The sequence below is a fragment of the Callorhinchus milii genome, unplaced genomic scaffold, assembly GCF_018977255.1.
Source record: "Callorhinchus milii isolate IMCB2004 unplaced genomic scaffold, IMCB_Cmil_1.0 Scaffold6, whole genome shotgun sequence".
NCBI classification, from domain to species: Eukaryota; Metazoa; Chordata; class Chondrichthyes; order Chimaeriformes; family Callorhinchidae; genus Callorhinchus; species Callorhinchus milii.
The window spans coordinates 1134512-1157501 of NW_024704747.1; the positions used below are offsets into that span (position 1 = coordinate 1134512).

Genomic DNA, 22990 nt, shown 5'->3' on the forward strand with positions numbered 1-22990 from the left:
GGTCAGGGCCAAGCCTTAGGCAAGTTTCCTTACTCCGCAGCTCTGTTTGCCCCGCGGTACGTGGGAACCCGGTTGTTAGTCGATTGATGGATCGCTTTTCCTGGGGGGGTAATAATCCCTCAAAGAAAATAATACTCTAACCCCATTCCCCCCTCTCTCTCTCTCTCTCTCTATCTCTCTCCCCATCATTTCTGGGGTAATAACCCCTTCAAAGAAAAATAATAATAATGTGGTCACTCGATCCACGGCTGTCTGTGGGGGGTCGGGACGCTGCTGTGCGCAGTTGGCTGCCGCGTTTCGCCCACAAAATACGCAGTCACTCCACTTTGCAGCGTATCCTGGGAAGCGCTTTGAGACGTCTCAACGACATGATCAGGCGCTGTATCACGCGTGAGGATTATTATTGTTGTGATGATAAGCGGCTGCTGGAAACCCACCCACCTTCAATAGGGATCCCCCCCGACCCCCCCCCAGCAGATTGGCCGACATGACATGACAGGGCAATGAATGCGTTTGTTGAACGGAGCCTTTGACCCTCAATGCAAACCTCACGCTGGTGTTTGTGACTGTGTTAACGACACTGAGTGTCAGCCTGGATCGCACTCTCGCTTGGGAGTCAGAAGGTTTGTGGGTTCAAGCCCCAACCGCACCCCCCCCCCCCCCCACACCACTTGGAACTCATGTGGCCCGAGCTGATGCTCTGATGTGGTGCTGGGAGGGGGGTGTGGGGGGACTGTTGCGTTGTCGGAGACCCCATCCTTCGGAAGAGACGCGAAACCGAGCTCCCGTTCAGGCGGATGTTAAAGATCCCTGTGATTTAAAGAGCCTCTGGTTACCGGCAGTCAGTAGGAACCCGGCTGTTAGTCGGTTGGGGGATCGCTTTCCGGGGGTAAATAATCCCCCAATAAAGTAATCATACGGTCACTCATTCTACGGCTGTTTGTGGGGACTCACAAAACACGCAGTCACTACACTTTACAGTGTATGCTGTGAAGCGCTTTGAGACGTTTCAACGGCGTGATAAAGCACTGGGTCAAATGCGAGGATTATTATTAGTATTATAATCCCGCAGCACCCACCTCCCACCCCCCACCCCCCACCCCACCACCACCAGTTAAAAAAAAACTCGCTCTTCACTTCACCTCACGTCACGGGTGTTTGTGGGACGTCGCTGCGCGAGGGGAGTCGGACAGCCTCGTTTGCCAACCGTCCCCGCACTTGACAGCGAGATGCCGGGAGGCGGTTTGAGAGGTTCTCCCAGTGTGACAGGCGCTGTATCGAGTGTTCGGGGTTATTATTATTACTAGAAGTCTGGCCTCCTCACTCGGTGCCTGAAGTAGTTTTCCCATCGCTTGGCCGGTCTGGGAAAGGAGGGCCAGGCGATGTGCTTTGAGACGCAGTCCTGCCCTTTATGTAACCCTGAGCTGGGATGAAATGAGACTGGGTTGAGCAGTGTAACAGCGGGCCGGCTAATCGTGCCTTCTCAACACAAGCTGCTCGGAGCCCTGGAGCTCGGCCTTTTCTAACTAACCGCAGTGATCCGGGAGATTTAATTCTATTTATTTTGGACCTGTTTGAGAGGAATCGCTGGGTGAAATAATACGTCTTGCTTATTACTGGGGTGTACTGTGTTAAATGCAAGCTGTTTTGGAGTCTGGAGTTTTTGACGTTCGCTGGGAAGGGGGGGGGGGGGGGGGAGGACACTGGCTCGGACCTCTGGTGTCAACACATTTTGACTGTATTTTGACAAAAATCTTTTAAGGATGTGAGTTGACCGGAGCAACTATTTAGAGTAGTGCCATCTACTGTTTGTACATCTCACACAGGCTGACGAAGCTCAGGAGAGAGTGTGGGTATATGCGTGGAGGTGTGCGCGCGCGTGTGTGTGTGTGTATGTGTGGTGGGGTGTGTGTGTGGGGTGTGTGTGTGGGGTGTGTGTGTGTGTGGGGGGTGGGCGGGGGGTGGTGTTAACATTTAATGAAGTTGCACTTCACGTAATTTTTTCATCTGTTTCGGGGCAAAGTTTTTTAAAAGTTACAGTAAATTGGTAAGTTCGTAAAATAAGTTAGTTTCGCCCACGAAATGCACAGTCACTACACGTCGCAGCCTATCCCGCGAAGCGCTCTGAGACGTCTCAACGACGTGGTGAAGGCGCGATATCAAATGCGTGGATCATTATTATTATAAATTAGTAAAAAATAGTAAGTGAAGTAAGTTGGTAAAGTAAATTAGTGAGTTAGTTCAATAAATTAGTAAAGTATAATAAGTTGAGTAATAATAATAATCCTCGCAGTTGATACAGTGCTTTATCAGGTCGTTGAGACGGCTCAAAGCGCTTCACAGAATATACTGTGAAGTGGAGTGACTGTGGTGGTTTGTGGGCGAGTAGTTGGTAAAGTAAATTAGTTCGAAAAGAGGGTAAAAGTTGTTAAGAAGTTATTAATGTAAGTTGATGAGTTAAATTAATAAATTAGTTAAATAAGGGGTGACTGACGTGTGTGCGGATACTCACACACCAACGCCCACGTTTTGGACCCAATGGTGGGTAAGTTTTTGGGGTTCAATGTAGCGCTAACTCTCTCTGTGCTTGAACCCCCAAACGTCTGTCTGTCTGTCTGTCTGTCTGTCTGTCTGTCTGTCTGTCTGTCTGTCTGTCTGTCTGTCTGTCTGTCTGTCTGTCTGTCTGTCTGTCTGTCTGTCTGTCTGACTGTCTGTCTGTCTGTCTGTCTGTCTCACTCCCTCACTCAGAGCCGTTCTCAGACGGAATTGGTAAAGGTGGGTTCCAATTGACTTAGTTACATCACGGAGAGTGGGAAGAGAGGAGAGAGAGAGAGAGAGAGAGAGAGAGAGAGATCATCCAAAATATCTGGGAAGGAGAGAAAAGGGATCGGAAGGGAAGGAAATAGAGAGAGAGGGTGAAATGTTGGGCAAGTTTCCTTACTCCACAGACCCACCTCTGTTTACCAGCAGTAAGTAGGAACCCAGTTGTTAGTCGGTTGGCGGATCGCTTTTCCGGGGGTAATAATCCCTCCAAAAAAGAATAATTTGATCACTCAATCCCCGGCTGTTTGAGGGGACGCTGCTGTGCGCGATCGGCTGCCGCGTTTCGCCCACAAAATACACAGTCAATTCGCTTTACAGTGTATCCCGCGAAGCGCTTTTGATACGTCCCGAAGATGTGATGAGGCGCCGGGTCAAGTGCGAGGATTATTATTATTATTATTATTATTATTAGAGGAAATGGAGGAGATGGAGAAAGAAAAAGCGGGAGACAGAGATACAGGAAGGAATGGGGGAAAAAGAGAACGTGACTTTTTAGTGGTGTTGCACCCCATCGAAGCGCTCCGAGAGAGTTCGGCAGCAGTTACGCTCACGGGCAGCTACGGCTGTTTAGCACAGAGTAACAAGCGGGATCTTTGACGTCCGCTTGAAACGAGTCCGCTTAAAGTCTCGTCGGAAGGATGACACCTCCGAGACACGCAGATCTCCCTCCCCCCCCCCCTCCCTCCCACACACAGACACTGCACTGAAGGGTCAGCCTGGCTCATAAGCTGTGAGTCTTGACGTGGGGGATTAAACCCCCAAATGTCACTCCCTCCCTCCCTCACAAGTACTCGGGTAATCTATCCAGACTGGCCTCACTCTGTGTCTCGGTGAGGGTCTGACTGTCCCTGTGCCTCCCAGTAATCAATCAGCCAGTGATTCACACCCGGAGTGGGGTGTAATTCCCAGGTGGATGGTTGTGTCCGGGACCGAGATCTCAGCTGCGTCTGAAACCTCGACCGAGATCCGGGAAGGAGGTGGGAGTCCATCCGGAGTGGGTGCCGCGTTTCACCCGCAAAAACACACAGTCGTTCCACTTTACGGCATATCCTGTGAAGCGCTTTGAGGCGTCTCGACGACGTGATAAGACGCCGGGTCAAATGCAAAGATTATTATTATTATTATTATTGCTATTTATTATTAAAGGAACCGGGAATGAACGGCTGGAGTGCGGCAGGTTCGATCACTGCTCGCTTAGGGGCTTGGGTTGGGGGGAGGTTCGGGGGTGGGGGGGTGGGGGTGGGGGGGGGCGAGGGTATGGAGGGTTAAGTCAGATTCTCTCCCAATTTAACGTGTGGCTTCTTTCTACCTCTGATGTTGGACTGTTGTGTGTGTGTGTGTGTGAGTTGGTGTACAGCACCAGACGTGTGAAACAGCAACTGGGGGAAGAGAGAGTGAGTGTGACTGTGTTGGGTTGGGAAGGAGGGGGGGAGATAGAGAGAGGTGGGTGAGTGGGTAGGAGTGTGTGCCCCCCTGTGTGTGTGTGTGTGTGTGCCCCCCTGTGTGTGTGTGTGCCCCCCTGTGTGTGTGTGTGTGTGCCCCCCTGTGTGTGTGTGTGTGCCCCCCTGTGTGTGTGTGTGCCCCCCTGTGTGTGTGTGTGCCCCCCTGTGTGTGTGTGTGCCCCCCTGTGTGTGTGTGTGTGCCCCCCTGTGTGTGTGTGTGTGCCCCCCTGTGTGTGTGTGTGCCCCCTGTGTGTGTGTGTGTGTGCCCCTGTGTGTGTGTGTGCCCCCCTGTGTGTGTGTGTGCCCCCCTGTGTGTGTGTGCCCCCCTGTGTGTGTGTGTGTCCCCCTGTGTGTGTGTGTGTGACCCCCTGTGTGTGTGTGTGTCCCCCCGTGTGTGTGTGTGTGTGACCCCCTGTGTGTGTGTGTGTGCCCCCCTGTGTTGTGTGTGGTGTGCCCCCCTGTGTGTGTGTGTGTGCCCCTGTGTGTGTGTGTGTTGCCCCCTGTGTGTGTGTGCCCCCTGTGTGTGTGTGTGGTGCCCCCCTGTGTGTGTGTGCCCCCTGTGTGTGTGTGTGCCCCCCTGTGTGTGTGTGTGCCCCCCTGTTGTGTGTGTGCCCCCCTGTGTGTGTGTGTGCCCCCCTGTGTGTGTGTGTGCCCCCCTGTGTGTGTGTGTGTGTGTGTGTGTTGTGTGTGTGCCCCCCTGTGTGTGTGTGTGTGCCCCCTGTGTGGTGTGTGCCCCCTGTGTGTGTGTGTGCCCCCCTGTGTGTGTGTGTGCCCCCCTGTGTGTGGTGTGTGGTGTGTGTGCCCCGTGTGTGTGTGTGTGTGCCCCCCTGTGTGTGTGTGTGCCAGGGCAGGGAGTGAGTGTGACTGTGTTGGGTTGGGAGGGAGAGAGAGGGTTCTGGCTGGATGTGTGGCTGAGTGGGTATGGGTGCCCCTGTGTGTGTGGCAGGGAGAGTGGGGGGGGGTGTGAGAGGGTAGGGGTGTGTGCCCCCTGTGTGTGTGTGTGTGTGTGCCAGGGCAGGGAGGGAGAGGGAGTGGGGGTGGGGGGGGTGGGTGAGAATGTAGGGGTGAGTGCCCCTGTCTGTGTGCCAGGGCAGGGAGGGCAGGGGGTCAAGAGGGCAAGGGGGGCAGGGAGGGCAGGGGAGGCAGGAAGGGCAGGAGGGTAGGGAGAGGGTGGGTGAGAGCGTAGGGGTGAGTGCCCCTGTGTATGCCAGAGCAGGGAGGGCAGGGGGGCAGGGGGGAGGGCAAGAGGGCAGGAGGGGAGGGAGGGCAGGGGGGGCAAGGGGGCAGGAGGGGAGGGAGGGGGGGCAAGGGGGAGGGCAGGGTGGCAGGAGGGCAGGGTGGCAGGAGGGGAGGGAGGGCAGGGGCGAGGGCAGGGGGGCAGGGGGAGGGCAGGGGGCGCAGGAGTGCGGGGGGGAGGGCAGGGGGGCAGGGGCGGTGGCAGGAGGGCGGGGGGGCAGGGGTGACAGGTAGGGGGGGCAGGAGGGGGGGGGCAGGGGTGGCAGGTAGGGGGGGGGCAGGAAGGGGGGGAGGGGGGGGGGAGGGGGGGGCAGGAGGGGGGGGGAGGGGGTGGGAGTGCGCCTCGGGGGCGCGGTTGGAAAGTGGGTGCGGTTTGAGAGCAGCGCTCAGACTGACTGTGTGTGTGACTGTGTGTGTGACACTCACTCCCGGAGCTGTGCAGACACGGGGCTGGTGTACCTGTGTGTGAGTGTGTACATGTGGGTGTGAGTGTGTACCTGTGTGTGTGTGTGTGTGAGTGTGTACCTGTGTGTGTGTGAGTGTGTACCTGTGTGTGTGTGTACCTGTGTGTGTGAGTGGGTACCTGTGTGTGTGTGTGTACCTGTGTGTGTGTGAGTGTGTACCTGTGAGTGTGTTGAGTGTGTGACTGTGTGTGTACCTGTGTGTGTGAGAGTGTGTGACTGTGTGTGTGTGTGACTGTGTGTGTGACTGTGAGTATTACTGTGTGTGAGTGTGTGTGTGACTGTGTGTGACTGTGAGTATTACTGTGTGTGAGTGTGTGTGTGACTGTGTGTGAGTGTGTGACTGTGAGTATGACTGTGTGACTGTGTGTGTTACTGTGTGTGTGAATGTGTGACTGTGTGTGACTGTGTGAGTGTGTGTGACTGTGTGACTGTGTGAGTGTGTGTGTGACTGTGTGAGTGTGTGTGTGACTGTGTGAGTGTGTGTGTGACTGTGTGTGACTGTGTGTGACTGTGAGTATGACTGTGTGTGACTGTGTGTGTTACTGTGTGTGTGAATGTGTGACTGTGTGTGGGAGTGTGAGTGTGTGTGTGAGTGTGTGTGTGACTGTGTGTGTGTGTGACTGTGTGTGTGACTGTGTGACTGTGTGTGGGAGTGTGAGTGTGTGTGTGACTGTGTGACTGTGTGAGTGTGTGTGTGACTGTGTGAGTGTGTGTGTGACTGTCTGTGTGACTGTGTGTGTGACTGTGCTGTGGGTGTCGGTGGGCACTGACTGGGGGTCTCGGGCCGTGTGTTGCCCACAGGACTGACGGGTGTGAGAGCCGCGGAGCCGAACCCTCATCTCTTTACTGTGCGCAGTTTCTCTCTCTCTCTGTCACACAATTTGAGTCCTGTACTGTGCTGTACTGTGCTGTACTGTACTGGGCTGTGCTGTGCTGTACTGTACTGTGCTGTACTGTACTGTGCTGTACTGTACTGGGCTGTGCTGTGCTGTACTGGGCTGTACTGGGCTGTGCTGGGCTGTACTGGGCTGTGCTGGGCTGGGCTGTACTGGGCTGTGCTGTACTGGGCTGTGCTGGGCTGTACTGGGCTGTGCTGTGCTGTACTGTGCTGTGCTGTACTGGGCTGTACTGTGCTGTACTGGGCTGTGCTGTACTGGGCTGTACTGTGCTGTGCTGGGCTGTACTGGGCTGGGCTGTGCTGGGCTGTACTGGGCTGTACTGGGCTGTGCTGTACTGGACTGTGCTGTACTGGGCTGTGCTGTACTGGGCTGTACTGGGCTGTGTGCTGGGCTGTGCTGGGCTGTACTGGGCTGTGTGCTGCGCTGGGCTGTGTGCTGGGCTGTACTGGGCTGTGTGCTGGGCTGTACTAAGCTGTGTGCTGGGTTGTGTGCTGGGCTGTGCTGGGCTGTACTGGGCTGTACTGGGCTGTGCTGTACTGGGCTGTACTGGGCTGTGTGCTGGGCTGTGCTGGGCTGTACTGGGCTGTGTGCTGTGCTGGGCTGTGTACTGGGCTGTACTGGGCTGTGTGCTGGGCTGTACTAGGCTGTGTGCTGGGTTGTGTGCTGGGCTGTACTGGGCTGTGTGCTGGGCTGTGTGCTGTACTGGGCTGTACTGGGCTGTGTGCTGTGCTGGGCAGGGCTGAGCTGGGCTTTACTGGGCTGCGCTGTACTGGGCTGCGCTGTACTGGGCTGTCCTGGGCTGTGCTGGGCTGTGTGCTGGGCTGTGTACTGGGCTGTGTGCTGGGCTGGGCTGTGTGCTGGGCTGTGTACTGGGCTGTGTGCTGGGCTGCACTGCTGTGCTGGGCTGTGCTGGACTGTGCTGTACTGGGCTGTGCTGTGCTGGGCTGTGTGCTGTACTGCTCTGCAGGTCTGTAATATCTAACAGTCTGTCTGTCTGTGTGTGTGTGTGTGAGTGTGTGTGTGTGAGTGTGTGTGTGTGTGTGTGTGTGAGTGTGTGTGTGTGAGTGTCTGTGTGAGAGTGTCTGTGTGTGTGTGTGAGTGTGTGTGTGTGAGTGTCTGTGTGAGAGTGTCTGTGTGAGAGTGTCTGTGTGTGTGTGAGTGTGTGAGAGTGTCTGCGTGTGAGTGTCTGTGTGTGTGTGAGTGTGTGTGAGTGTCTGTGTGAGAGTGTCTGTGTGAGAGTGTCTGTGTGTGAGTGTCTGTGTGTGTGTGAGTGTGTGTGAGTGTCTGTGTGTGAGTGTCTGTGTGTGAGTGTCTGTGTGTGTGTGTGTGAGTGTCTGTGTGAGAGTGTCTGTGTGTGAGTGTCTGTGTGTGTGTGAGTGTGTGTGAGTGTCTGTGTGAGAGTGTCTGTGTGAGAGTGTCTGTGTGAGAGTGTCTGTGTGTGAGTGTCTGTGTGTGTGTGAGTGTGTGTGAGTGTCTGTGTGTGAGTGTCTGTGTGTGAGTGTCTGTCTAGTTGTGTGTGTGTGTGTGTCTCGAAGTGTCTCTCTGTGACAGTTTCTCTCTCTGTGACTGTGTTTGTCTCTCTGTGACTGTATGTGTTGTGACTCTTGTCTTTCTCTGTGTGACAGTTACTCTCTCGGGCTGTGTGTGTGTGTGGGGAGTGTGTGTGTGTGGTGTGGGGAGTGTGTGTGTGTGGTGTGGGGAGTGTGTGTGTGTGTGTGGGGAGTGTGTGTGTGTTTCTCTGTGATCCCTACAGCTCGCAATTACTCTCTCTAAGAAAGAGTACGTGTGTGTTTCTCTCTCTGTGTCTCTGATCCCTGTGACTCCCAGTAACTGTGTCTCTCTGTGTGTGTGTGTGATCCCTGTAATTCCCAGTTACTCTGTGTGTGTGTGTGTGGTGTGTGTGTGATCCCTGTAATTCCCAGTTACTCTGTGTGTGTGTGTGATCCCTGTAATTCCCAGTTACTCTGTGTGTGTGTGTGTGTGTGTGTGTGTGTGATCCCTGTAATTCCCAGTTACTCTGTGTGTGTGTGTGATCCCTGTAATTCCCAGTTACTCTGTGTGTGTGTGTGTGTGATCCCTGTAATTCCCAGTTACTCTGTGTGTGTGTGTGTGTGATCCCTGTAATTCCCAGTTACTCTGTGTGTGTGTGTGTGTGTGTGATCCCTGTAATTCCCAGTTACTCTGTGTGTGTGTGTGTGTGTGTGTGTGTGTGTGTGATCCCTGTAATTCCCAGTTACTCTGTGTGTGTGTGTGTGTGTGTGTGATCCCTGTAATTCCCAGTCACTCTGTGTGTGTGTGTGTGTGTGTGTGATCCCTGTAATTCCCAGTTACTCTGTGTGTGTGTGTGTGTGTGTGTGATCCCTGTAATTCCCAGTTACTCTGTGTGTGTGTGTGTGTGTGTGTGTGTGTGATCCCTGTAATTCCCAGTTACTCTGTGTGTGTGTGTGTGTGTGATCCCTGTAATTCCCAGTCACTCTCCCTCTAAGTAACCCCGTGTGTCTCTGAGTGTGTTATTGTCCCTACAACTCCCTGATTTCATTTGCTTTTGGTGCCTTCCTCCAGGTCTGATCTCTCTGCTATTCTCTGTGTGTGTAGCTCTCTCTCTCTCTTCGCCACCCCCCCCCCCCCCAACCCCCCTCTATCCCCCCCCCGCCCCCCCGCCCCCCACCAAAACAAAAAGTGGGTGCAAAATTGCCCCAGAGCTCATTGGCTCCAATGCAACGATTAGAAGGGACTTACTTGTGGTTTGAGGGGCTGTGATTTGGGGTTAAAAGAGGAGAGGTACTGGGCATAGAGATTCTCAGCCCATCTCTCTCTCTCTCTCTGTCTCTCTCTCACACTCACTCACTCACTCTCTCTCTCCCTCTGTGCGCAAATGGGGAGCTTTTACGCACTCAATGGGGAAGGTTAGAGACCCGGGGAGGCAAGGCTGAGCAGTCAGCTTCCCTGTGGGGGTTGGTTGGTTGGGGTAGTGGGGCAGAGGCACAGAGAAACCCCCTTTGGGGGAAAAGAGAGGGGAGTTGTCTGGGAGAAATAAAGGGGGAATTATTGGGAATACTGGAGACATCTTATTGAAATTATTGAGGAGGTTGGGGGGAAATTTATTGAAATTATTTGAGGGTGAAAGGAGGGAGGGAGGATTATTTGAGGGGTAAGGAGGGGGGGGAGGATTATTATTTTTGGTGGAAAGGAAGGGGCAAATATTGGGAAGGGAGGGGGAATTATTGAAATTATTGGGGGAAAAGGGGGAAGTTTTTATTATTTTTATTTTTGGTGGGGAGGGAGAAAGAGAGAGTGAGAGCGAGAAGCCAAGAGTCCTCGCGTCTTGGCAGCACCATCCCATTGGAGTGAAGGGCGATTCCCACCCCCCACCCACCCCTCCCCGGACCCCCACCCAGGGAAGGGATGAGACTGTGGCGAGTGTTACTGTTGGGGACCAGCTATGCTCTGGTCTTGTGGCCGGGGGCGAGGGCCTGTGGGCCGGGCAGAGGCTATGGACGGAGACGGCACAACCGCAAGCTCACCCCACTCTCCTACAAGGAATTCCTCCCCAAAGTCGCCGAGAAAACCCTGGGAGCCAGCGGCAGGTCTGAGCACAAGATCTCCAGGAACACATCCCGCTTCAAGGAGCTGATGATTCCCAACTACAACCCAGACATCATCTTCAAGGACGAGGAGAGGACAGGAGCTGATCGTCTCATGACTCAGGTAAGAGAGGAGAGGAGAGCGGAGTGGGGGTGGAGTGGGGGGCAATGCGCTCTCTCTTTCTTGATCCTGAAATTTTTTTTGGGGGGAAAAGGGAAAATTATTGGGAAAGGAGGCGTGGAAATGTATTGACGTTATTGGGGGAACAGATAGGGGAAAATATATGGGGACGTAGGGAAAAAGTAGTGAAACTATTGCGGGGGAAAGGAAGGAGGGGGATTATTGAAATTATTTAGGGAAAAGAAAGAGGGAAATTATTGGGAAGGGAAGGGGGAAAATATTTAAATTAATGTGGAGAAATTATTGGAATTGTTTGGGGATAAAGGCACTGCAAATCATTTGGAGGGTGAGGAGGCAATTTACTGGAATTATTGAGAAAAGGGAAAGGGGGAAATTATTGTAAATTATTTGCAGGGAAAGAGGGGGCAATTATTCGGAAAACCGAGGGACGTCAACAAAACTATTGGCGGGGGGGGGGAGAGAGAAAGGAAAGTATTGAAATTATTTTGGGGAAAAGAAAAGGGGAAGTTATTCCAAAGTGGGGTAAGGGGTTTCCGCAGTGTATCGTGATTTAAAGAGCTGTAAATTGGTACTTTAGGTTTCTTTCTCTGTCTCCGTCTCTCTCTCTCTGTGTCTCTGTCTCTGTCTCTCTCTCTGTGTCTCTCTCTCTGTCTCTGTCTCTCTCTGTGTGGCTCTGTGTGTCTCTCTGTGTGTGTGTGTGTCTCTGTCTCTGTGTCTCCGACCCGCATGAACTGAAGCGAGGGATGAATTGCTTTGGAAGGGACGACACGCAAAAGGGTTGACTCGAAACCTAACGTTCGACCCCAAACTTTTTTCCGCTCCCCAAACTTTTTCTATCACACTCGCGCACGCGAAAAAAAAAGTTGTTTTAAGAAAACAAAATACACGTTTCGCCCACAAGACACACAGTCAATCCACTTTAGAATATGTATTCTGTGAAGCGCTTTGAGAAGTCTCTACGACGCGATAAGTCGCTATGTCAAACACAAGTACCATTAGTATTAATAAAAATTGAGACAAAAATGCAAGGTTCTTTTGCCTGAAACCGGTGGAAATGAAATGAAATGAGTTGATATTTCTTTCGCCCACAAAATACACAGTCAATTCACTTTACAGTATGAGCTGTGAAGCGCTTTGAGACCACTTGAAGACATGATAAGGCGCCGTATCAAATGCAAGAATTATTATTATTATTCTTTCCACTGTTGATCTACTGATATTTTTTTTCGCCAAAAAAACAAAACAGAAATTTAAAAGTATTTACATGAAGCAGGAAACGTGTTTTTTTTTTTAAGCTTTAAACGACGTGTTATTTATTCCACAATCTCGTCTCTCTCTCTCTCTGTTTTTTTTTAATAATAATATTATTTTTGTCTAAACTGAAACGGAAACAGTGGGTCGGTCTGTGGAGTGTTTTGGAGGGCAGGCAAACTATTTCCACTTGTGTCTGTGCTAAACTGACAATAACCTTTGTACACTGATCCTAAGGCTGTTGTCGTCAAAAGAACAGACAATTCAGGGTCAGCGTTTAAATATAGAGTTTAGTCAGATAAGAGGTGAGATCCTTAGCAGGGATCTCGACAGTTTTATTGTGAATAATATCCTTGCATTCGATAATAACGCCTCTTCACGTCAGGAAGATGTCTGAAAGCGTTTTGCAGGATGCATCAAATGCAAGGATTATTATATGCTGTAGCGTAGAGTGTAGTGACTGTGTATCTTGTAGGCGACTGCAATTGATTGCGATAGATCTTACTTTTTGATGCATACCTTAAAGACTTACCTTGTGTGTGTGTGTAGTATATCTGTATGTGTGAGTAGGTATACCCGTGTAAGTATGTATTTATTTGTGTGTAGTATATGTATACGAGTATATGTAGATATCCGTGTGTGTGTGTGTGTGTATATGTGTGTGGGTGTGTGTGTATGTATGGGTGTTTATATGTGTGTGCGTGTGTGTATATGTGTGTGTATGTGTGTGTAGCGTGGTGGTTAGCGGGTTGTGTGTTTGATATAGCATTGGGAGGACGTCGGAAAGTACACAGGAACTGTGAAGTTCTTTGAAATGTCGCCGCGAGCGAGCGAGAGGATCCGGGTTTGATACCCGGGCGGGTCAGGGGCGAAACCTCAGGCAAGTTTCCGTATCCACGCGCACACCTGTGTTTACCGGCAGTCAGTGGGAACCCGGTTGTTAGTCGATTGGCGGATCGCTTTCTCGAGGTAATGATACCTTCTCCCCGCCCCCCCCCCCCCCCCCCCCACAATGTGGTCACTCAATCCACGGCTGTTTGTGGAGACGCTGCCGTGTGCAATCGGCTGCCGCGTTTCGCCCACAAAGTGCACAGTCACTACACTTTGCAGTGTATCCTGTGAAGCGCTTTGAGACGTCTCGACGACGTGATCGGGCGCTGTATCGAATGCGAGGGTTATTATTATTATTATTATTATAAACCCCGGTCTATTCCCACCGTTAACCCCACATCGGCATTTATTTATTTGTCAAACACACATTTTTTTTTCGCGGAGAATCCGGAAACCAAAGAAGGTGAATATTTGAAGGAAGATCTCGTTACTGTGGTCTCGTTACCATTGCCCTTCGCGTTTGATACAGCGCAGAAAACATCAGTGATATCTGACAGCTCCACATGGGAGATGGCTGGAGAGTGTAGTGACTGTGTATTTGTTGCTAATCGCGGAAGCCTTTTTTCTTGTCACAGCAACGTCCCACAACAGTTGGAAATAGGTGTTTGTTAGGTCAGCGTCTTAAGGGGTCAGGGCGGGTCATTGGACTTGACGTACAGATCAGCCACGATCTTGTAGAATGGCGGAACAGGCTCGAGGGGCTGAATGGCCTCCTCCTAGGTTTCAACAATGTGAATGACTGGTTTTATCTGGGGGGGGGGATTGTTGGCTCGGACACCGGGAAGAGAGAGAGAGAAACTCCCTTCTCTTTTCCAATAGGGTTGTGGGATCTTTAACGTCCATCTGAACAGGACACAGAAGACGGTTTAACGTCTCACTTGAAGGACCCCCCCCCCCCCCCCACCGACAATGCGGTGCTCTCCCTCTCCCCCCAGCATTGTACTGGAGGGTCAGCCTGGACTGTGAGCTCAGAGTCAGGCCCTGTTCTGACCCGAAGATGAGAGGGTTACTGACTGAGCCAGACTGACATTTGAACAAGTCTGTACTCAAGAGAGCAGAGTCGTAATAATAATAATAATCCTCGCATTCGATATCGTGTCTTCGAGACGTCTCAAAGCGCTTCACAGAACATACTGTAAAGTGTAGTGACTGTATATTTTGTGGGCTAAACGTGGCAGCCAATTGCGCACAGCGGCGTCCCCACAAACAGCCGAGGATTGAGTGACCGGGTTCTTTTTTTTCCGTAGGGATTATTACCCCCCCCGGAAAAGCAGTTATTAACCCCGGGTTATGGGAGAACGATTAAAACGACTGTTTGTGGGGCACTGAGAACCAAAGGCACAGTCACTCCGCTTTACAGTGGATCCTGGGAAGCGTCTGAGACGTCTAAAACGATGCGATAAGGCGAGATATCAAATGCAAGGATTATTATTGCTATTATATCGACTGCAGGTGGAATGGATATAGCGTGCAATGCCTCGCTCCTGCCGGCTGCTGGAAACCACTGGATACCAAGAGATTAAATGGAAGTTGATTCAGTGCAAACCTGGGGAGCCGCAGATCCCTGTTTTTTACGACCTGGCTTCTGGGCTGTGACTGACGTTAATGACCGTGTTTTGCAAAAATTCCTCACGGGCATTAAATTTTACAGCCGTGGTCTGAGGGCTAAGAGCCAGGGGAATTTGGCTTCCAGGGGATGGGTTACACTTCCTTTGCACCGACCGCTCTCGGGGTCATCGAAGAGTTGTTGCACTTTGTAGCCTGGTGAGGATTGCAGTTTGTAAGAGATAGACGGGGATCGAGTGTAAGTCACAGGCACGTACGTACATGGCACCTGGGGGCTGGCCACAGGCCCAAAATTCCATTGAGTCTTAGCCTGCGAAACCTTTGTCCCTTGAAAATTTAAGGGGGTGCGGAACGGTGTAAAAATTCCTATTGATAATAATCCTGGCATCTGATACAGCTCCTTATCACGTCGTCGAGACGTCTCCAAAGTGCTTCACGGGATACTCTGGAAAGCGCAGTGACTGTGTTTTTTTTGTGGGCGAAACGCGGCAGCCAATTGCGTAGAGCAGCGTCCCGCACGCACGCACGCACGGCCGTGGATTGAGTGACCACATTTTATTTGGGGGGATTGTTGGCCAAGACACCACGAGAGAGAGAGAGAGACAGAGAGAGAGAGAAAGTCCTGTCTGTCTCTTTTCGAATAGCGCCGCGGGATCTTTAACGTCCAAGCAGACGGGGAGTTCGAGGGAAGGAGGGAGATAGGAGGGGAGGAAGGAAGGAAGGGAACGAGGGAGGGAGAGATGGAGGGAGAGAGAGAGAGTGAGGGTAGAATTGGGTGTTGCAAATGATCACAAACTGCAGTGGGGATACAGTCAGTGGCTGAGTTCGCTCTCTCTCCCTCTCTCTCTCTCCCTCTGACACACACAAAGTGCCAAAATGTGAAGCAGGAATGTGGAGAGAAGCTAAAGTCCATCCCAGATAAGCTATCTGCTCTCAGGCCCTCTTGTTGACTCAGGGATGGGGTCAAGCCAGAGGGGGCATCTCCAGGGCTGTGTTATCCCAGGGTAGGGAGCGGGTGGGGGGGCAGTGGGGGTGGGGCTAGGGCTGGCAGTGTTTGTGACGGACTGGGAATGGTCATCACGTTGAGGACGTTGATCTCCTGCTGCTTGGGGGGAGCCCAGAGTGTGCGTTGGTGTAACTGCTGGAGCCTAACCAGCTATACCCACGTAGCTTGGCCATTGAGAGAGAGAGCGAGCGCTGTCTGGCCAAGCTTTCCCGCTGCTTGTCCAGCCAGGACCCCCCTCCCCGTGAGTTAGGGCTTTGGCTGTGGGGTTACCAGGAGCTGAGGGGGAGGACTTCCTGCCCCCAGTGACTGGTCGGCCCTTCCAGGTCCTGCCGATGAGCCGGGCCGGGCCGGGCTGTGCTGCCATCGGCAAGGTGCTGACAGGTGGCGGAGGTGGTGGTGGTGGGTGGGGGGGGAGGGGAGAGCCTCTTACACCAGGTGCCACTGAAGGAAGTAGTTTGGAACTTACCTGTTACCTCAGTGACCTACAGCAAACAGACTTTTATAGCACTGAAAACAAACCCACCTTTTCCCAGAATGTGGTCTCTCTCTCTCTCTCTCTTGATTTTTCTCAGGAGATTGTCGGCCAGGACACCAGGAGAGAAACTCCCTTCTCTTTTTGAGTGGGTATCTCTCTCTCTCTCTCTTTCTCTCTCTCTCCGATTCTCTCATCCTGTGGTTGTGACAACATAATAAGGCGGTTTATCAAACACAAGGATTATTACAATGGGACCCAATTATAATGCATCTATTTTATCTGTTGTACGAGTGGCTGCCAATGACACTTTATTAAGGACAGGTCACATTCCCTTGAGTTTAGAAGGCTGAGGGGTGATCTAATTTGATAGGGGCAGCTACAGAGCAGCTATTTCCTCTGGTGGGTGCTGGGGGGGGGTGGAGGGTGGAATCCAGAACAAGGAGGGCGTCAACTTAAAATCAGAGCCTGGCCACTTAGGAGTGAAATCAGGAGGCGATTTTTTCACCCAAAGGCCGGTGGGAATCTGGAACTCTCTCTCTCTCGCTCCCGAAAGGCCGTAGATTACGGCTGGATCCAGTCACATTGTCCAGACTGAAGTGGGGAGATGTTTGTTGGGTCAGCGGATCACGGGGATATGGGCCAAAGGCGGGTAATTGGAGTTGAGGTACAGATCAGCCGTGATCAGGTACCGAATGGTGGAATAGGCTTGAGGGGCTGAATAGCCTCCTCCTGTTCCTATGTTACTATGTTCCTATGGTTATTTTCCTTGCCTCTCCCCTCCCTCTTGCCTCCCCCCCCCCCAAATCCCCTCCCCACCCCGCCCAGGTGAGCATCGGGTTTACCTGTGATAAAGGAGGGCGGTTTTGCTCAGGCGTGAGTGCATGTTGTCACACACCAGGTAATAAACACGAGGGAATAACTGACAACGGGGTGTCTGTGATTCATCAACAGCTCAAAGTTTATTAGAGGAATTTTTATGAAGGTGACTGCAGGTGTGAGAGCGCTCGAGAGAGTGAACGTGCCAATTGTCAGCCCGGCACAGGGGGTAGCGCTCTCTCTCTCTTTCTCTCTCTCTCTCTCTCTCTCTCTCTCACTCACTCACTCTCGCTCTCTCTCGCCCCAGAGTCAGAAGGTTGTGGGTTCGAACCCCCATGTGGCGATTCGGAGTCACACAGTCTAAGCTGATGCTCCAGCCCAGCGCTGGGGTGGTGGGGGGGGGGGGGGGGTGTTGTATTGTCGGAGACACTGTCTTTCGGATGAGACGTTAAACCTCACTCCCCATCTGCCTGTTCAGGTGGACGTTAAGGATCGTTTCGTCCGCAAACCACACAGTCGCTGCAATTTATAGCATATCTGGGGGGAGACAGTGTATAGTTTGGGACATGACATGTCAAGCGACTGCCAGGATGGTGGAAGGCAAACTGGATGGACCTTGGTCTTCTGTGGCCTGGTAATAAATAAATAAATAAATGCATGCCGATGGGATTAGCAGTGGGAATAGACTGGGGTTTATAATAATAATGATAATAATAATCCTCGCGTTGATCCTTATCACGCAGTTGAGATGTCTCAAAGCGCTTTGCAGAATATGCTGTAAAGTGTAGTGACTGTATGTTTTTTGGGCAAAACGTGGCAGCCAATTTGGGGTTGGTGGGGGGGGGGCGCGGGGGAAGAGACCGGGGTAATGAATGCTCCGAAAAGCCGTCCATCTGGCTTCATCACTGTCAAGCGCTCTGGGGGGCTATCCTGCCCGAAGGGTGCTGTGTACACGTTATTGCTGTTGATGCCTCACTTGGCACATTCACTCACTCGCTCACACACTCACTCAGTCACACACTCACTCACACACTCACTCACTCAGTCACACACTCAGTCACACACTCACTCAAGTCACACACTCACACACTAACTCACACACTCGCTCACTCACACACACACACACACTCGCTCTCACACCTGCAGTCCCCACAATAAAAATTCCAAGCCCGTGTCATAAAGTTGCCGATCTTTGAGCGAGTGTCGTTGCCAACATACTTTGAGCCGTTTGCTGAATCATCCACGCCCCCATGGCCAGTTATTCCTCACGTTGATTACCTGGACCATCAACCTCTCGGTCGCTCTTACAGGTGTGACTTACTCTCGCACCTGAGCACAACAGCCCTCGTGTATCACAGGTCCACTGGAGTTTAGAAGGTTGAGAGGTGATCAGTTCGAGGTGTTTCAAACGATAAAGGGACTCCCTTGGGGCAGCGACAGAGAAACTGTTTCCTCTGGTGGGTGGGTGGGTGGGTGGGTGGGGTGGGGGCGAATCCAGAACAAGGTGGGCATCATCTTAAAGTTAAAGCCAGGCCACTCAGGTGTGAAATCAGGGCCTTTTCACTCAAAGGCCAGTGGGACTCCGGAACTCTCTCCCTCCCACAAAAGGCTGTGGATTATGGCCGGAGATCCATTCACGGCTTCAAGACTTGAGGAGGAGAGATGTTTGTGAGGTCAGGGTGTCAGAGGATACGGGGCAAAGGTGCGTGATTGGAGTTGAGGTACAGATCAGCCGTGATCTTATAGAATGTCGGAACAGGCTCGAGGGGCTGAATGGCCTCCTCCTATTCCTGGCAATCTCTCCAGACTACAGATACTGTAAAATCGGCCGTTTGAGGTCATGGCTATTTGTGGGGATGTCCATCTCTTTACAGACTGTGCGTATCTCTCTGCCCAGTGTGTGCATGTGTTTGTGTATGTGTGTGTTTGCGTCTCTCTCTACCCGGACTGTGTGTATGCGCACAGAGCGTGTGTCTGTGTGTGTGAATGTGTGTACGCGTGTGTCTCTCCACAGACCGTGTGTGTACGGTAGTATTGGTGTGTGTGTGTGTATTCGTGTGCGCGCGTGTGGGGTGTTAGTGTGTGTGTGTGTGTGTGTGTCTCTCTCCCCCACACACGCGCCCCGCTGTAACCCAGGCTGTGTGCTGACTTTGAGGACAAACAGCCTGTGTTGTGTGGGTGACGTGTGTGACTGAGCCCAGGCGACAGGGCCAGAGGTGACTCCCCAGCCCTTCCTGTGTTGTTGAGCCCGAGGAAGAGGATGGTGACAGGCTCTGGGGTCAGCTCCGAGCCCAGTCTGTACACTTCCCCGCACGCTGTGACATCCCCACACACACAGCATCAGCTCAGACACAATTACAAGGGGGAGGTTTAGAGAAAAACATCTCTCACAAGGAACAGGAGGAGGTCAGACACCCATAAATACATCCACACAGACACGCGCACACGCACACACGCACACACATGCACTCAAACACACAGACACGCACTCACACACACAGACACGCACTCACGCACACACTCACACACGCGGATTCACACAGACACGCACTCACACTTACAGACACACACACAGACATCACTCACACACCCACAGACACACATTCACACACGTATAGAGACACATAGCATAAGAACATAAGAATCTGCTGCCAAAAGAAGACCGAGGTCCATCCATTTCGCCTTCCACCATCCTGGCCATCACTTGACATGTCGTGTCTCAAACTATATACTGTAATCTGTGTGTGTGTGTGGTGTGTCTGTATGTGTGTGTGTCTGTGTGTGTGTGTCTGTATGTGTGTGTGTCTGTGTGTGTGTCTGTGTGTGTGTGTGTGTGTGTGTGTGTGTCTATATACCATATCTCCAGATGTTATTTACCAACAGAAATTGATCTAATTTGTCGTGGAAAGAATCAACACTTTCTGCTTCCACCGTCTGTCTGTCTGTCTGTCTGTCTGTCTGTCTGTCTGTCTGTCTGTCTGTCTGTCTGTCTGTCTGTCTGTCTGTCTGTCTGTCTGTCTGTCTGTCTGTCTGTCTGTCTGTCTGTCTGTCTGTCTGTCTGTCTGTCTGTCTGTCTGTCTGTCTGTCTGTCTGTCTGTCTGTCTGTCTGTCTGTCTGTCTGTCTGTCTGTCTGTTTGTCTCCCTCCCTCCCTCCCTCCCTCGAGAGACTCTTATTAAAAACACAGTGTGGTGTGACTCTAGACTCTAATGACTTGCCCTCTCTCTCTCTCTCTCCCGCACACACAGCGCTGTAAAGACAAGCTGAACGCCTTGGCAATCTCGGTGATGAATCACTGGCCGGGAGTGAAGCTGAGAGTGACGGAGGGCTGGGACGAGGACGGCAATCACTCTCAGGAGTCCCTGCATTACGAGGGTCGGGCTGTGGACATCACCACCTCAGACCGCGACCGAGCCAAGTACGGCATGTTGGCTCGCCTGGCAGTGGAGGCCGGATTCGACTGGGTCTATTATGAATCCAAGAGCCACGTCCACTGCTCGGTCAAGTCAGGTAACTCTCACTCCTTCCACCGGCGCCGGACACGACAGCAAACCCCTCGCGTTTACATAGAGCCCTTCACGCGGGGTAACGGCCCCGAGAGCTTCACTCCGTTCAACACTGCCACCCGGGGCGGCCGTTCTCTCCAACTCGCGCGCACCTTATCGCCCGACTTAGCGCCTTATCACCACATCGGACGGCAGGGATTCGGTGGTTAAGGGACGCTCGCCTCGCCAGTGAGAGAGAGAGAGAGAGAGAGAGAGAGATCCGGGTTCGATTCCCGGGCAGGACAGGTCAGGTCAGGGTTTCCTTACGCCACACGGACACGGGGAGAGAGAAACACCTTTCTAAGGCGCTATTACCAAATGCAAGGATTATTATTATATTATTGTTGTATTATTGTTGTTGTATTATTATATTATTGTTGTATCATTATATTATTATTATGTTATTATTGTATTATTATTGAATTATTATCATTGTATTATTTTATTATATTATTTTATTATTAATATACTATTATTATAATATTATTATTATATTATTATTGTATGACGTTATATCTCCTGGTCTCCCCTACTAACCTCGTGCTCTCTGTTTGGCAGAACATTCGGTGGCGGCAAAGACCGGTGGTTGTTTCCCCGGCAATGCGAGCGTGGTGACGGAGGGCGGCCTGCGGAGGCCGGTGTCCTCGCTGAGGGGTGGGGACCGTGTCCTGACGGTGGACGTGAGCGGACGGCCGGTCTACAGCGAGTTCCTCACTTTCCTGGACATGTCGGCCGTGGCGGTGAAAACCTTCTACTCCCTGGAGACGGTGGAACCTCATCGCAAACTCCTGCTCACGGCGGCCCATCTGGTGTTCGCTGCGGCGGACAACAGCAGCTCCGGCCTGGCGGGCTTCAGGCCTGTGTTTGCCAGCTCCGTCCGGCCCGGGCAGTATCTGTACACCGTGGACGGACTGGGGGGCCGCCCGGCCCTGGTGGTCAGGGTCCGGTTACAGACGGAGACGGGGGTCTACGCCCCGTTGACCCGCGAAGGCACGGTGGTGGTGGACGGAGTCCTGGCTTCGTGTTTCGCCACGGTGGATGGACACGTCCTGGCCCAGTGGGCCCTGGCTCCTCTCAGGTTCTGCCACAGCCTATCCGTGGCTCTGGGGGGCTCCGGTCAGGCCTCCCAGCCCCTCCGAGAGGGGTTACACTGGTACCCGGCCCTCCTGCACCGGCTCGGACGGCTTCTGCTCAGCGAGGACTACTTTCACCCCTGGGGGACGGCACGGGGCTGAGGTCAGGCCTAGTCGGGCCTACTCCCTCCGTGCGGCCCTCAAGAGCTGCTCTTACAGACACCACCGCACAGGACAGGACAGGATAGGACGGACGGGAAGGGAAAGGAGCAAGTGGGAATTCTCTGCACAGAAGCCGCGGTGATTTTTGTTTAGTGAAAGAAACTCCCAGGGAAGGCTCCCGACTCCCAACTCTGGCACGGGAGAGCAGCCGTCTCCTCGCGCTCTGAACCTTCCCACGTGGCAGTGGTGGAACTCACGGGCTGGTTTGGAGACTCTGAAGCCCATCGATGGGTTTCCGTGCGTGTCAGACACCCGGCTGATCACCGTGATGGTTCGCCGCATGTTTTGCGACCGCGTGTCCGAAGGTTTATTCCCATTTTATTCCCAATTCCGGGAAAAATGTCTTGACCGTGTTTAAGCGGGAGATATCGGGAAAGTGCTGTCCAAAGTGTTTGGTTTCCAACCATGTGGCAACACACTTTATATAACATACACACACACACATACACACACACACACACACACTCACGTACTGATATAATTAATCCACATGTATATGTATATATGTATTCTGCCACCTCTGTGAGTAACGTCAGGGTCTAAAATGCATGTTGGGATAATAGCCCACGGGCTAACCCATGTTCAAACGCATCCGTGTGCCCTTAATTTGGTGATTAAGGTAATAATTGATGCTCCTCGATTTCTGCCACACGGTCTTATCACAACAACAAGTCCCCTTCTCACTCAGGATAGCGTCTCAGAGTGTTTAAGCGTCTCATAGTGCCTTTGCAAGGAATTGCTGTCAGCTGTAGTGACTGTGTATTTTGTGCGTGAGCGTGGCAGCCAGCGACGGCCCCCGCAAACAGCCGCGAAGTGAACAGCCAATTCTTCCTATATATCCGGGATGTTATCAGCCAGGACACCGGGAAAGAGAGAGAGAGAGAGAGGGGGGGAGAGGGAGATCTTTATCGTCCACCTGAACAGGGCACACACTGGGGATGGTTGGAGTGGGGAGTGGGGGGGTGGAGGAGCTCCGTTTAACATCTCATCCGAAGGACGGGGGTCCCTGACAATGTGGCTCTCTCTGTCTCTCTCTCTCCCTCTCTCCAGCTCTCGCTCACCCCCCCCCCCCCCCCCCCCCCCCCCGCTGCCCAGCCTGGACTGTGAGCTCAAAGTCTCCTGACATGGGTGGGTTGGTGGGTGGGTGGGGGGGTGAGGGATTTGAACCCACCCCACAACCTCGTGACTCGGAGGCGAGAGCGTGAGCCGGACTGACACCGACCGGAGAAATTCTCCGTCGCTGGGGAGAAGCCACGAGGAGGTTTCCCACCTGATATATAAATGGCGGTCAGACGTCAGCCATTGACTGGGAGACGCGGAGAACGGAAAACTAAGAAGACTTTTCCTGTTGTTGTTGGCGGGGGTTGGGTTGGGGCGGGAGTTGTGTGAGGGCGGGGGGGGGGGGGCATGGGGGGCTGTGCTGGGGTTGGTGGGGGGGGCGGGGGGAGCTGGGCTGGGGTTAGGGGGCGGTGGGGGGAAGGAGTCTAATTTGTGACGTTTGCAAATTATGTGTGTACGGTGGGGTGGAAAGGAGGGGTGGGGGGGGGGGGGGGCGGG

The 22990-nt window shown here is 52.6% G+C and overlaps 1 protein-coding gene across 1 annotated transcript; it reads left to right on the forward strand.

Moving 5' to 3' along the window:
• The first annotated feature begins 10265 nt into the window (after positions 1 to 10265).
• On the forward strand, positions 10266 to 21900 carry LOC103190532 (Indian hedgehog signaling molecule). Its single transcript, XM_042336516.1, has 3 exons — positions 10266 to 10572; positions 19842 to 20103; positions 20697 to 21900. The coding sequence occupies exons 1-3, from the start codon at positions 10270 to 10272 to the stop codon at positions 21371 to 21373; spliced, it is 1242 nt and encodes a 413-aa protein (XP_042192450.1). The 5' UTR covers positions 10266 to 10269; the 3' UTR covers positions 21374 to 21900.
• The last annotated feature ends 1090 nt before the right edge of the window (positions 21901 to 22990 follow it).

Bases quoted from the DNA above. Each gene is read 5' to 3' on its own strand.
- LOC103190532 (XM_042336516.1), top strand. From the start codon at position 10,270: ATGAGACTGTGGCGAGTGTTACTGTTGGGGACCAGCTATGCTCTGGTC. The intron at 10,573-19,841 runs GTAAGAGAGGAG...CCGCACACACAG, and splicing joins CTGATCGTCTCATGACTCAG to CGCTGTAAAGACAAGCTGAA. The intron at 20,104-20,696 runs GTAACTCTCACT...TCTGTTTGGCAG, and splicing joins CCACTGCTCGGTCAAGTCAG to AACATTCGGTGGCGGCAAAG.